Genomic DNA, 14,668 nt, shown 5'->3' on the forward strand with positions numbered 1-14,668 from the left:
CAGCTACAGAGAAAGCGGAAGGGATTTCCGGAATTATGGCGAGGTCTGATTGCGTGCCTGGTCTCGGGAGCCCTGCTGCAGTCGTTGTGTTAAAGAGGGCGGTGGAACTAGATTCGGAGTCCCGGTACCAGCAGGCTCTGGTGTGTTACCAGGAGGGTATTGACCTGCTCTTGCAGGTTCTGAAAGGTGAGCAGTAAACCGTGGAGGGAGGCTGGAGGAAAAGGAGCTGTATTCCGCTGTGTCTGGGGCGGAGTGAGAGTTATAAATGAATCTGTGCACCAGGTGGAAGCAGTGAGATACAGAAGGTGGGATATTCTACTGAACAAGCGGACTGTTTTCTTTTATATCTTTAACAGATTGATGTCATCAAGAAAAAGGGGATACTACAGATTTGTAAGAGACATAATATACAGTTAACCTTTAAACAAGGAGAAAGGGTATGGGTGGGGCGTGTAGGTGGCCTTAGGGGCACATACCATGCAATCAGAATCAGAAAACTTGATTCCCCAAAAACTTACCTATTGCTAGCCTACTGTTGAGTGGAAGCCTTAGGGATAACATAAACAGTCGATTAACAAATATTTTGTAATATATATACCATACTCTTACAAAGCTACAAAAAAGAAAATGTTTTTTTGCACATTATCGCAAATCTCCAAAACAATTTTCCAACATGTTCATTGAAAAAACCCCTGCGTATGACTAGCCCTGTACCAGTGTTGTTCAAGGGTCAGCTTTACAAGCCTTGACAGGACTTGGATTTGAATGAACTGTAGACGTTTTTTGGATCAATTTGGAAAGTTTGAATATGGAATGGGTAGTATTTAAATTAATTTGTTAGGCAGTGTGATTTTTTCCGAAAACTGCCCTTATTTTGTAGAGATGCAGACTGAATTTACTTAAGAAAAAGCGAAGCAGATGTGGTAAAATGCTAACAATTTTTAAAATCTATAGGTGATGGGCAATTAGGGTGTTTATTACACTATTAAACTTTTGTTTTTAAACATTTTCATTAAAAGTAAACAAATAAAATCATGTAGTGGTAAAACAAAAGTTTTTTTGTAGGAAATGGGTGTAAGGAAATAGGGTGTGATAAATGCTCAGGACTGTGGTAGGGACTAAGACTTTTTCTGTTACATAGTTACTCAATGCTGACAAGTACTCAAATAACCCTTAGCACCCAGCACAATCCGTGGCACAAAGTAGACACCCGGTAATCAGGCATGAAATAGATAAAAATCAGGTCTTGCTCCCCATCCCCTGCAGCTCCTAGTCTGGTCTGAGATCACCCCTCTGTGCTTTTAGGCTTGAGTTTATAATTTAAGTGTTACAGAAGCTTTGAGACAGCAGAGGGCGCTCTTCAAGGTTCGGTGCTTTTCTTGGAACTATAAAACTACCGTGGGCAGGGCCAATTTGATGATGATGATGATAACAGTAAAAATGTGCGTAGTACATTGAAAGTATCTCGTTTCCTCCTTAAAATTCTCTTGTGAAGTAGGAGATGTTTCCTCATTTTACAGCATAAAAAAGTAGTTTGCTTTCCAGTTATGTCACGATTGGAACCCAAGGCATTACAAACTCTGGTATATTGACTCCCCAAATGACGGATGGTGAACAGTGTTGGCCAGGAAGCACTGCTCAGATCCTGCTGCACTAGAAATCTGAAGCACAGAATCACAGGAGTTCTGCTTCAGTATGCTTCACTGATCCAGTAGAGGTTATAGAGTCAGTGACATGATCTTACAGGTTAAGATAGAAGTGCAGATAACTAATACAGGGAATAAGTGCCGGGAGAGAGAAAGACAAGTACAATGAGGGTTTCAACAATTAAAAGTCATTTGGGGGTGGGAAGGTATAAATGGCTTTTGATAGTTGCTTCGGAGGAATAAGCAGAATTTCAAAAGTTCAGAAATTTAGCTAAGAGTATTCAAGTTCTGTCTGTGTGGCTTTACCAGATAAGTGGTTCTGTTTGGTTCATCATGTATCTAGAGAGGAAGAGTGAGAGGTACAGTTTAAAGGTAAATTGAGGCTTAGAGTGCACTGTGGATGGCCTTGATTGCTAGAGATTTTAACTCTTGCCATAGACAAGGAGAAACTCTAAAGTTTTTACAAAGGTGTGATGCAATTAAAGTTACATTTCAGGGCTTGTCCCTTTTAGGAATATGCTTTTCTCCCAAATATTTACAAAGCATACCCCTCTTCTCTTTCAGGTCTTTACACAAATATCACCTTCTTTGTGAGGATTTCCCTGACCTTTGGTGTAAAATTACAGCCCCATCCAAGACACCCTTATCCTGCTTCCTTGCTTTATTAAACAGTACTTGTCATAATCTAACATGTTTATTTTTATTTATTTATTTTTATTGTTGACTTTCCTCCCACTTGAATGACAGGGGAGAACTGTATGTGTTTTATTAACTGCTGTAAACCCAGTGTTTAGAACAATGGCTGGCATGTAGTATGTTCTCAGTAAGTATTTCTTGAGTAAGTGAGTGAATATGGCAGGAGTGAAGGAGAGACATTAACTTGAAGAGACTGAGGTCAAGCAGACCAATTAAGGTGCTCCTGCAGGAATCAAGATAAAATGTGATAAGGGCCTGAATGAACTGGTGGGGGGTAGGGTGACACCAGTATGTGGAAAAGGAGTGGCCAGTGTGGCTGTTGAATTATGGTATTGCCACATGACTGGATGTTGGAGTGAGGTTCCAATGGGAATCAAAGATGGCTGTGAGATTTCAAACCTGGAAAACTGAGACACAGTGTTTGAACAATGGGTCTACAGTGCCAAACTCTGCCAGAGATCTAAATGATAGTGAATTTTGACAGTAGAACAGCTTAAAAGGGAAAGATTCCAGTAATCATACTGGTGTCAATAAAATGTTGGAAACAACCTAAATGCCCCTGGGTAAGAAAGTGGTTGCTTAAACTGCAGTATGTCTACCCAATGGAGTATATACAGCTGTAAAAAAGAAACAGCTCTTTATGAAGTGATGTGGAGGGATTTCCAGCGTATATTCTTACATGAAAACTACAAAGAATATATATATAGTAGGCTATCCTTCCTGTAAAAAAGAAGATGTAGAAATATATTCATATGTCTACTCATTTGTTGAGAAGAAACACACGGATGAAACCAGAAATGAATGAGGTTTGTGAGGTGGGTGGGAAAGGTGGTAGAAAGATGGGGGAAGTGGGACCTGGGTAACAAGATGAGGAAAGACATAAGAGTGGAAATAGGTGACTGAAGTATCTTTGAAAAATAGTATTTTGACTGTATTCTGTAAGGTTAAAGATGAAATGAATAGTATACAAATGCTGTATTTTAGTTGGTAAGTTTTTCTCTTACAGGGGCATGGGTTAGGAATTCTGGAACTTTGTCTATACTAGGCTTGACCAAGACAGTAAATCTATTGTGGGTAATGAAAATTACAAATAGGAAAGGAAGGCTACAGTGAACCCTGTGTGGGATCAAAGTTACCAGTGTGAACTCCATGGTTTTTAATATACATACAGATGGATAGACACAGAAATAAATACAGATGTATGTGTTAATAAACCTACATATACCTTGTTGACAGAAAGGGTCTAGAAGTAGTGACAGGACACCCCTGGTAATATTGAGCACACTTAGAACCCAAATTTTATTTCTTGATACCATTCACCAGTAAAAGAAACAAGGGCTCCTTGGAAAAATGATTGGTTCCAGAGCTGGGGCAGGGAAAATACGAGCTGAAAACATTTTGCACCAAAAATAATAAGTGCTCAAAAATTGATGGGGCATTTTGAAAAAGGAGTCAACATGAAGGAGCTCTCAAGCCAAGGCTGATAAATTTGAACAAGAAAATAATAACAGTATTAGATTACAACTCATGGAATGTAATAAGTATCCACAAGTCCATATTGATGCACATTAATAATACATAGGTGGGGAGAAGGGGTAGCTCTCCATACAGTAGAATTCTAGTTAATAAATTGAACAGGAAAGATGGAAGTAGGAAATCGCCATTGACAAACACCACAGGCAGGGAAGGACCAGCACTAGATGCTAAAACTAGGGGGGAAAAGAGTGCTAAAACTAAGGGAAAAATATGAAACAGGACATCTTCCCACAAGATAAGGAGAAAGAAGTGATTGTGCAGTGAAGAAATCTGTGAAGTCTACCTGAACCAAATGATCAAAGAGAACATCACCAGTGACCAGATAAAGCATCATTTACCCACAGAGGAAGGCTGAGCATTTGTGTGATTTTCTTGTCAAAAATGCATAACCCCAGTCTAATTGTGAGGAAACATCAGCCCAAGATGAGAGGCATCCCACAAAATAACAGGCCACTCTTCCTACATGTCAAGGTCATGAAAAGCAGAGACTGATATTATAGATTAGAGGAGGCTTAGGAGACATAACAACTAAAGCTATGCAGAATTGAACAAACTCTCTTTAGTGAGGAAATTGATAAGCACAAATAAGGTTTATAGATGAGTTAATAGTGTATTAATGCTCTTTTCCTAATAACTCTGATAATTGTACTATGGTTTTGTGATGTATTAATATTAGGGGAACGTGGGTGAAGAGATTCTGTACAACTTGTGCAACTTTACCATAATTATAAAATTAATTCAAAATGAAATGTTTTAAAAAACAGTTTAAAAATGAAACTTTATGGAAAATATAAATATCAAAAGGAAGGAAGGAACCATAGGTAATTTGGTGACTGGGTTTGGGGACTTGGGATAAGATTTTATTGATAATGTGTTGTCAAAAATACCTTACATTTTTTGGGTGGTGGGAAAATGAATATAAACTGTAATGGGGAGGTCTGGAGGAGAAGCTGGTTTTGTGGAAGTAAGATAGGTATTGTTTGCTATCTCGATTATGCTTTCAAAATTGTAGGTGGTGAGGACAAAATAGTGCTCAGACTCAGGGTTGCCATGTAATAAGCCATTGTGTCTCCCCACCAGATTTGCTGTCCTCAGCAGTGAGACATGGTGTCAGAGTCCCCACTCCTAAATAAAGATGCTTGAGATGCTTAGTGTGAAAATGAAGGTCTTGTATGATCAAGCCAAATTTGAGCCTATTGTTTGTGTACTTTAGGACTGGGGCAAACCGTACTGAAGGATAGGATATTTATGGAGAACAGGAAGCTGAAAATAATGCCTCTATTTAATAGAAAACTGTTTTGAAATTTAGGATATATTCTTTAATTTGTAGGTACCAACGATGATACAATGAAATGTAATCTCAGAAAAAAAATTTCTGGCTACATGGATAGAGCAGAAAACATAAAGAAATACTTGGATCAAGAAAAAGAAGGTAAAGAGACTATTGTAGAGAATGTGTCCATAAGCTGTTGTGACAAAGCCCATTATACCAGTGTTTCTGGCTCTGCCCTTTGGAGCACTGTGAGGTCTGGACCATTTATCCCTAGGGGCTTAGAGATTTATTTTTTACTCTGCATTTCTGCTGCTCTACACATAAGCTGTTCTTAACCTTTTTTTGGATGGGGGAAGGTAGGGGTCAGATACCCTCTTAGGAATCTGATTGGAGCTGTACATACTGCAGGACTTTGCATGCCATTTTTAAGGAATTCACAGGTGCTCATAAAGCTTATGTGTGGACTTCAGTTTAAGTAATACTACAGAGAAATACTGAAGGTAAATCCTGTATTTTTTTTATTTCCCCTTATAAAATTACCAAAACATTAAAATAGCTAAAGAAACCCTTGGAATTCTTTGGGGTTTTGTTGTGAATTAAAACATTTCAGGAAGTATTTCTAATGATTAGGGATGCCATAGGTATAGTTCCCTATTTATTAGTTCTCTACTTTGGAGCATCCAGTTTATACACATATATATGTGTATTTATAGCCATTGCCCCCTTTGCCTAAAGTGCACACTCCTGTTGCTTTCCAGAGCCAACGGAACTGCTGCCCTTAAAAAACCAGCACCTCCAGCCCTCAACTGCCCTCCCCTCTCCCCATCACTTTCTGGTATTCTGTACTAGCCCATATTCTGGATACTCCCACTGAGTTCTGTTTAATGGGAATTAAATAGTGTGTCCTTCATCCCAAGAAATCTACAATGTAATTTCCTTCTAAAACACTGATGAAGTATAGTACCATCCGCACTGCAGTTTGAAAACAGTTAACTTTGGTGGTTAGCTTGGCTTGACAACTGAAGCATAGCTGTTAAACATACTTCTGGAAATACTAGGAACAAACTACTGGTTCTTAAAGTAAAGAAGTGCAGCTGCCATATCAAGGAACTACCATTAAGGGTCACATTTAAAAAAAAAAACCTTAAAGGTCTTTGCTAACTTAATTCAATACATTTTCATTTTGAATAAACACAAAAGCAGTGAAACTATCCTACTGATCGTGTGGCATCCTAGTGTTTGGCTTGGGTTATTACTATAAGTTTCTGCTTAAAACACTCTACAAGTTCTAAGAAAAACTTCTAAACTCCATATTATACTGCATTTGTGTGTTTAATACTCACCTTAGCTATTAAATTGCAGGACATAAAAAGACTTAACTGATGGGGGGGATGTGGTGGGGACTTGATAATGGCGGGAGTCTAGTAACCATAATGTTGCTCATGTAATTGTATATTAATGATACCAAAAAAAAAAAGACTTAACTGAAGAGAAGGACAAAACAGCCACTGAATTTTGTAGCTTGTATTTCTATTCATGGTGACAGGAGTATCAGATATCTTTATACATAAAGTCCTGTCTTAAATAAACTGCCTAGTTAACAGGATTCACTCAAGAATCTGTCTCAAGAAATCTCTGGACTTCCCCATTTGCCTCCACAAAGGCAGAAATCCCTTGTGGGATGGCTTGCCTTGTTTACTCTATATGTGTAGCATCTTGCAGTGTGCCTTCTATATTGTAGGCATTCAGAAAAGTATGCTGAGTTGTGAGTTAAAAAAAAGTAATTTTATCTGATCCTGATTAAACATATATAAAGTTTATAGAAAGAAAGTGGTCATTGGTTTATTGGTTTAGTATTGAAGCTTGTGTTTTGTAGATGGAAGATATCACAAGCAGATTAAAATAGAAGAGAATGCAACAGGTTTTGGTTATGAGTCACTTTTTCAAGAATACCTTAATGAATGGGTTACAGAAGTTTGGATAGAAGATCCTTATATTAGACATACTCATCAGGTAGGTGAAGTGCACTAAAGTATGATGAAATGTTACTTGAAATGTATGAGTTGGTAATAACTCATCCTAATGTCTTTCAGCTGTATAACTTTCTTCGATTTTGTGAGATGCTTGTTAAGAAATCATGTAAAGTAAAAACGATTCATCTTCTCACCTCTCTGGATGTAGGTATCTGAAAGCATTTATTCTTTTCAGTTACAAGATGTAGTTGAAACAAGAAAAACCTATACATAGTGCTTTACCTAAAGCTATTGTCTTGGAAATGAGAATGTTATTATCTAATGATAGGCATAAAACTCCTTGAGAAAAGTACAGTTGATGTAAGTATGTGGTACCTTGAAATTGGCCACTTTGCTAAACTCTCTTACTCAAATAGATTGTTAGTTAAGTCTCTCCAGTGTTCTAGGAGGCAATCACACTGTCTGAACTATTGAAAGTTTTTCTCTTCTTTACCAATTATTACACATTATCACTTTTTCTTGATTTATTGCATTGGCTTTCTGGGGGGTGGGTCATAGCATGATGGTGGGCATCTCTGTCTTGATTTTGACTTAAGTACGAATGCTTCTAAATAATAGAAAGCAGCCCCATCTGAATAAGTAAACAGCATCACTAAATACCTTTTAGGAGATAGAACAGCATTGCGTTATGTTCATGTTAGAAGAGAACAATTATTTTTATTAAAAATTCCACTCTTAAGGTACTTAATATTCCTTGGTTGCTTCTTTGAGGTAACAGATATTGAAACTAGTATATAGTCTTTGCATTTTAATTCATCTGTGATACTATATAGGTTAGGAATAATTTAAAATATTAGTAAGTGAGGCAGAAAAATGTATTTTTCCTATTAACAGGGCATTGGGAAAAAGCAGCAATGTAGTGGCCTGGAAGAAATAAAAGAGTCACTCAGAAAGCATGGAGTGCTATTGGAATTAGAATATTCTTCTTCAATACATGACCGAGAAATTCGGTTAGTATACAGTAATATTTTAATTTTTATGCACTTGAAAAATATTTTTTTCTCTTAATGGGTTAACTTTTATATAATTGCATATAAATATTCAGCTTAAAAATTAACATCTTAAATCTCAGTTTTAGTATATCTTTTCACTTTTGAGAAAAAAAATCTGGCTTATTTGTCCTGTATGTGTGTTTCATATTTCCTAATGGAATAAAATTTATGCTTTATATGTCATGTGAAAAGAGGAAGTATTTTTCTATTCAGCTACATATAGTGTTATGGTATTGGGATAATTTCCTTTTCTGGTGATATTAATACTTATTTAATATAGTTTTACTTCTTATAGAGTATTAAGTATTCTAGTCAGCATGACAGTGTGCTGTGTCTGTAAGGAAACAGTATAGGCAGTTATATTAATGATGCATTCCCATGTTGAACAGAGTGGCTTTCACCTGTTTATAGTGACAAGACCCTTAGTTTTAATGAAAACGTAAGCACAACCTAAATGCAAAACAGATGAAAATGCAGCTGCTGTGGTTGAAGCAGAGGTTAAGACCCAGAGCTCTTCCTGCTTACATCCCTTATCTCTAGGTTGCAGGACCCCTAAAACACCGCACACTCTGCCTGAGAACACATTGATGCCAGAACAGGAAAGTTTTATGAGCAAGCCAAAATTCAGGAGTGAGGTTTGATTTAGTTGCTAAGCACTTTATCAACTAATCAACTGGTGGTTTCTGTGGACCTTTTGTTTCATTGTAGGTATAGTTCATGAGTATCCCAGGTTTGGGTCAGTTCATGTCCCTAGAGGAAATGATTTTCTTTGTTGGTGTAAATTTTGCTGTTACACCACACCTGTGATAACTGTCTGACTTAAATGTCTGGAATATAATACTTATACTCATTTCAATAGGTTCAACAATGGATGGATGATTAAGATTGGAAGGGGACTTGATTATTTTAAGAAACCACAGGTAGGATATAGTCTTATGAGTAAGTATGTAGCACTCTTTGTATTTTAACAAAATGGCTTTCGTTCTTTGTTTAAAAAGCTTATTTTCTTCTTTTAGAGTCGTTTTTCCCTTGGATATTGTGATTTTGATTTAAGACCATGTCATGAAACAACAGTGGACATCTTTCATAATAAGCACACAAAAAAAATATGATGGGTAGTAGCTTACATTATATATTTCTATTTTTAGTAAATACTGTATTTTTTTTACTTTGAATAGCTCATTCCTGTAATGTATAAATTTAACAATAAACTTTAACATTTCTACTAATTTATGGATCTGTTGTTCAGTTGTGTGACCCATCCTAAAGACATATGTAAATACACTACTCAGATTTACAGTGTTTCAAGTCATACAATTAATTTAAACATGTTTCCAGCTTTTCTTTTATTTGGCTATTGGAGAGTAGATCAACAAGTAATGAACACATATGATGAAGATGAATTGGATGTTAATCTTGCCCCTGGGAATTTAGAGTCCAGAAGGAAAAAAATCATAGATTAGAGCACTCCTTAAGAGATAGATGGGCTTGTGGGTTTAATAACCAAAAAAAAAAAAAAGTACAATGTTAATTTTGTTACAACTGAGTGTCTTTGACAGACATTGACCAACCTTTAGTTATCTAATTACCTAACTCCATAAAGGCAAATCAGCCCATTTAGTTACCCAGATGAATTCTGTGGCATAGTCAACCTTGGCTGGCATGTTTATAAAGCTTTGTACCTTAGAATCAACTGTTCTAGGGAAGCTCATCCAGCCTGATGCCAGCTGACCAGTCCCACATGTGCTCACTCTTTGCCAGGAGGTATAAGGGATAGAGGCACTGTGCCAGGTGTGGGATAAAAGTCCTCCCAAACTCCTGCAAAAAAAACTGGCTCCTCTTTCACGTTCTTAGGGATTGGATAGGCCTGCACCTTGTCAATAATAACTTTTGGGATAACATGCTTCTAACTCCACCACGTGACTCCCAGAAACGTCTTGGCACTGCCTGGGCCTTGCGTGTCCTGCAGGCACACTGCCTGACCTGCCCCTCACAGGTGTGTCAGCAGTTTGCAGCATCCTGCAGCAGAGGCAAGTCCTCATGTGTTAACATGACACCATCAGTGCAATGGGCCCCTTTTCTTGATGCAGAGGAGAACAGGGACAGGTCTCAGCCTCCATCCCCATGTGGTGGGCTATGCAGGCGGCCTTGGGGAAGCACTGGATCCACTGTTGCCTCTCCTGTGGGAAGGCAAGTTGACCTTGTGACTCGGGCCAGGGTTCTATGGAAAAAGGCATTTGCTAAGTCTAGCACAGCATGATACACTCCTAGGACGATGGCCGTGGTGTCTACAATGGGGGCAACATTGGGCATTGCCACCTGGATAAGGAACATCCACCTTAATTCTTGCTAATCCATCATGAACCATCAGTGTTTTTTTACCAGCCATACTGGGCTGTTGAAAGCACGATGGGCAGGCTGTACAGTCCCACTTGGAGCTGCTGATCAGGTGGCTTCTCCTGTCTCCTTCCACTCCCCAAGGAACTTATACTGTTTGACAGCTACCCCTCTGTGGGGTTGGTAGACTTGCCAGTGCCCAGTTGGTGTTTCCCCTCAGCACTGGTTTGATTACTCTTAGCCCAGAGGTGGAATTCACTGATGCCAATTCGCAGAGTTTGACCTTGTAGGAGGTTAATGCCCAGTATGTTCTCTGGTGTTAGAGAAAATCTCATATTCTTGGGGGTAGAATGCTCAATTTGTAGGGTCAAAGGGACCTTGCTGACTATAACTGCCCTCTGCAACCATAATTGGTGCTGAGGGAGCCAGAAAACTTTTGAGCGTCACCATGTGTTAGAGTACATTCATCTCCAGTATCAAGCACAGCCATCACCTTTTGTTTATTTCTAGGGGACTCAGTGAGCTGAGGGGAATAGTGAGCTCAACCTGGGGCCTCCAGTTACCACCAGTGGCCCTTGCCTGGAGGTGATCTTGGCCCACATCCTATACCTGGGGCATGGGAGGCACCCACATCCAAGAGGGCTATCCCTGAGTCCTCCACTGAAGCAGGTGGGGCCTCAGGTGGTAGGGGCAGGTCTGAACTGCAGTTCAGGGTTATGGCTTTCCACAGGCTGACCAACACAGGGTGAGGTTACTGGTCTGTCTTTTCAGGTGGGGTCCTGGAAGCAATGAGGTCAAACCACGTTTGCTTCCAGGTTACTTTTACTGGACCCATAACAGTTGATGGGGATAGACATGGCTTTTAGAGTCTTCTGTCTTAGGTCTTTCCCATAGTCCATTCCTGTTCTGGGATTTGTCAGTTTCCCACACATCAGCAATGGACTGCCCAACATAAATATTCTTTTCACAACTGGGCTCATCATGGATATTAGTGTCCCATACAGGTACTAGAGGCAGACTTCACTTTCATTCCTTCAGTGAATATGGTTTGATCAGGGCCTTCAAAGGGCCTGGTCCATTGTCAACTCCATGAGAATTTGTTGTACCTCCTTGTATGGTAGCACTGGATGACAGATGCAGGCACACCCTGAGTACCCCAGTTCTTCATTACCTTGAAAATACATAGTTTCTATCCTCCTGTATTCCCACCAGGCCAAAAATGTAACAGAACATGTTGTTTGGCAGGCCAAGATCAGAGATTCTGAAAATGGCCAACCTGGGCCATGTTCTTGGTAATAAAGAACATGCAGGTGGCAGGCCTTTATCTCCTTGAGGCACTGCTCATGCCAGGAGGAGAGGGGCCCTGATAGTTGCTAGGTTAGTTGCTACACAGTAAAAGCTTGCTGCACGTAGACCCCAGTAGTGGAGGCTTCATCCAGTTGGCTGCTGCTGGACTCCCTATATCTAAGTTCACCCAATAAACCTATTTCAGTTTGTTTGTTTCATGGGTGTGTGGCCCATCCTTTGTCCCGAAGTTAAAGTCAGCTGGGGTGCAGTGACACAGTCCTCTATAGATATATAGGGTTTTACATGTCCAGGTAGATACGCCTCACCTCCCTGCAGGATAGAATATAAAGGAGTACTTTGAAGCCCCCAAGGGCCATGCTGGTGGGCAGGGTGTGTGGGTATGTGATGATATCGCTCACTTTCGCCGCCTCCTTCCTGGCCAGGGAAATGTCATTGCTCCTGGATTCCCATAGCTGCACTAACAATGCCTGCAAACTTTCCCTGGCCTCGTGGCACTGGGCAGCTGTATCAATAAGCTTGGTGAGAGTATATTCCCTCATCATGTTTCCTCAGTTGGGGCAGCCCCACTGGCTGGGGTTGCTGCTGTGCTGTGTTTTCCATTGTATTAGGGGCTGGATAGCCTGGGGCATTTTGTCCTTTATTTCACTGCCAATCACCACAACTCCTCTCTCCTCACTTTCCCAGGGATTCCACCTCTTAGTGTCCCAATCATCAGGTTGTCACAGCACTTGGACCTTAATTTGAGGCAGGTTTCACCCTCCTAGTTTTGCAAAACAGCATGCTTATCCTGCCCTCCCACTTCTCTGCCACCCCTAAGCTAGTAGAGCAGTGGACATGCATGTCCTCTAACCTCAGATCTTCCAACTCTCTTAACTTGAGCTTCAGCCTATAGTTGAACATTGCTGGCCAGCCAAACTGCCCACAGTAGAAGCCAGCCCACACATGTCCCTTCTCTGCTGCAGTGCGCTCTGCACAGTTCCTCAGACAAATGCATTTTCCAGGTGTCCCCATACTCATGAAGTGGTCTACAAGCATCTAACTTACCAGCCATCTCTTCCCACAGAGACTGATGGCCACCCTGGGATTTCCCCTGGGGATGCCTCTTTCCCAAGGCCCATTCCTTTGGTCTCTGGCTAATTGTTGGTTTGAAACTTCAGGAGTTCCCTGGGTGAAATTCAAATTGCCTCCATATAGGGAGGGCAAGGAGATAACTCAAGAAAAAGGCAGGCCACTCTAGATTGGTAGTGGGAGTTTTAATAAGCAAGGTAACTTAAGAGGCTTGTCTTGAGCTAGATGAGTAGATCTCCACAGCTGCACACCAGAGTAACAGTTTATAAAGAGGACTCAGAGATGAACGATTAAACATGGTGGAATAGGAAGGCAAGACAGAAACCTCCTCCCAAAACACATAAAAGAGGAAAATACAGCAAATGCAACTAGACCGGAAAATGACCTGAAGATTGCAGAATAGACCCTCTACACCTGAGGAAGAAGAGAGGACCACAAAGAAAAGGGTGAAGTGGCAAAGCCAAGATGGAGGGGAACCCAAACCCTTCCCCCACCCCAGCCCACAGGCAGGAGAGAGATGAACAGAGCTGGATGGGGGTAGGAGCCTGAGAACTCTGTACACCTGGTCCTGTAGATCTGCTCCGAGAGCACAAGCCCACATTACATTGGATTCTAGTGATTTTGGGGGCTGGACACCAGGGGTAGGTGGCTGAGACTCCAGTAAATATGGAAGACAGGCACTCTCCACCAGTCCTGAGACCTGAAGCAGAGGCAGCAGTTTGAAAGACTTGCCAGCAGTGTGAGGAGTACTGGAGGTGACAAGGGTTGGACAGAACTCTCCTCAGGAGAAAGGGCAGGTGGAGGATACCTCCTCAGTACTTCCTCGGCCCAGCAGATTGGGAACTCTTGGGAGCTCCAGATGCTCCATCCCCCTTGCTGGCAATGCAGCCCTGAGGCTCCTCCCTGTGCCTGCTGCCAACAGACCACCCACTTGGCCCAGCAGCAGCATCAGACTTTGCTGCCTGGCAGGCAAAAGACTTTCCCAGCTTGCTTAGCTCCATTTCAGTCCAACTGGGGAGGGGCCTGGAAGAGCCAGCCCCAAGAGCTCCTTCCTCCCTGCAGGTGTCCAAAGCTGGTGCTGCCTGTTTGGCTGTGGTACATCAGTCCACCCACCCCATTAACCCTGCAGCCTTGTCATTGCTGCAGGCCAGGCAGAGGGCAGCCCCATGCACAGTGAGCTCAACAGAGATTCCTGAGTTAATCCCAAAGGCAGCAACTCAAACTACCAATCCAGACTTAGACCACTACAGAAGCCAGACAGAAAGGTGGCCCTGCCCATGGCACATCAACAGCTGGGGGCCACTGCAAAATAGAACCAGGCACTAGAGAGTAAAAGTCTTGAGCTTCTGGGCACCATAGCACACCTTCTTTAGACTAGAAAGTATAGCAGAGACATCTAACACAAAGGAAGAAACACAGAATCCCTGATAAAATGAGCAGGCAGAGGAATCTGATCCAAACAAAACTTTAAGACAGAACCCCAGAAAGAAGGCTAAATGAAACAGATGACTAATCTTCTTGATAAAGATTTCAAAATAAAAGTGCTCATGGATTTACAGAAAATACTCAAGAGCTCAGTGAGGACTTTAATAAAGAGATAGAAAACCTGAAAAAGAGCTACTCAGAGCTGAAGAATACTCAGTATCTGAAATGAAACAAACATATAAGGGAGGGGTTTAAAAGTAGATTAGATCATATAGAGACAGTAAATGAAATAGAAATTAGAGAACAGGAAAACAAAGCTGAGGAACAGACAAAAAATGATCTCTAGGAATGAAA

General features: G+C 40.8%; 2 protein-coding genes across 4 annotated transcripts in view; one reads left to right on the forward strand and one right to left on the reverse strand.

Moving 5' to 3' along the window:
• Positions 1-14,668, reverse strand: part of MRPL30 (mitochondrial ribosomal protein L30) — a 72,041-nt gene that overhangs the window by 26,351 nt on the left and 31,022 nt on the right. The window lies entirely within an intron of this gene.
• On the forward strand, positions 10-9,419 carry MITD1 (microtubule interacting and trafficking domain containing 1). 3 transcript variants are annotated; one of them, XM_073239883.1, is made up of 7 exons: positions 10-186; positions 5,209-5,310; positions 7,028-7,164; positions 7,245-7,328; positions 8,019-8,134; positions 9,036-9,096; positions 9,193-9,418. In XM_073239883.1, exons 1-7 carry the CDS (start codon positions 36-38, stop codon positions 9,286-9,288), a joined length of 747 nt encoding a protein of 248 aa, XP_073095984.1. In that variant the 5' UTR covers positions 10-35; the 3' UTR covers positions 9,289-9,418. The 3 variants fall into 3 exon arrangements, with proteins under 3 accessions (XP_073095984.1, XP_073095985.1, XP_073095986.1); XM_073239884.1 differs by having other exon boundaries at positions 9,175-9,296; XM_073239885.1 differs by lacking the exon at positions 7,245-7,328 and having other exon boundaries at positions 9,193-9,419.

The sequence above is a fragment of the Manis javanica genome, chromosome 1, assembly GCF_040802235.1.
Source record: "Manis javanica isolate MJ-LG chromosome 1, MJ_LKY, whole genome shotgun sequence".
NCBI classification, from domain to species: Eukaryota; Metazoa; Chordata; class Mammalia; order Pholidota; family Manidae; genus Manis; species Manis javanica.

What these genes read in the sequence shown, in the direction of transcription:
- MITD1 (XM_073239883.1), top strand. Translation starts at nt 36, where the DNA reads ATGGCGAGGTCTGATTGCGTGCCTGGTCTCGGGAGCCCTGCTGCAGTC. An exon ending in GCTCTTGCAGGTTCTGAAAG is followed by an intron (nt 187 to 5,208) that starts GTGAGCAGTAAA and finishes TTTAATTTGTAG; the next exon opens with GTACCAACGATGATACAATG. An exon ending in ATCTTCTCACCTCTCTGGAT is followed by an intron (nt 7,329 to 8,018) that starts GTAGGTATCTGA and finishes TCCTATTAACAG; the next exon opens with GGCATTGGGAAAAAGCAGCA.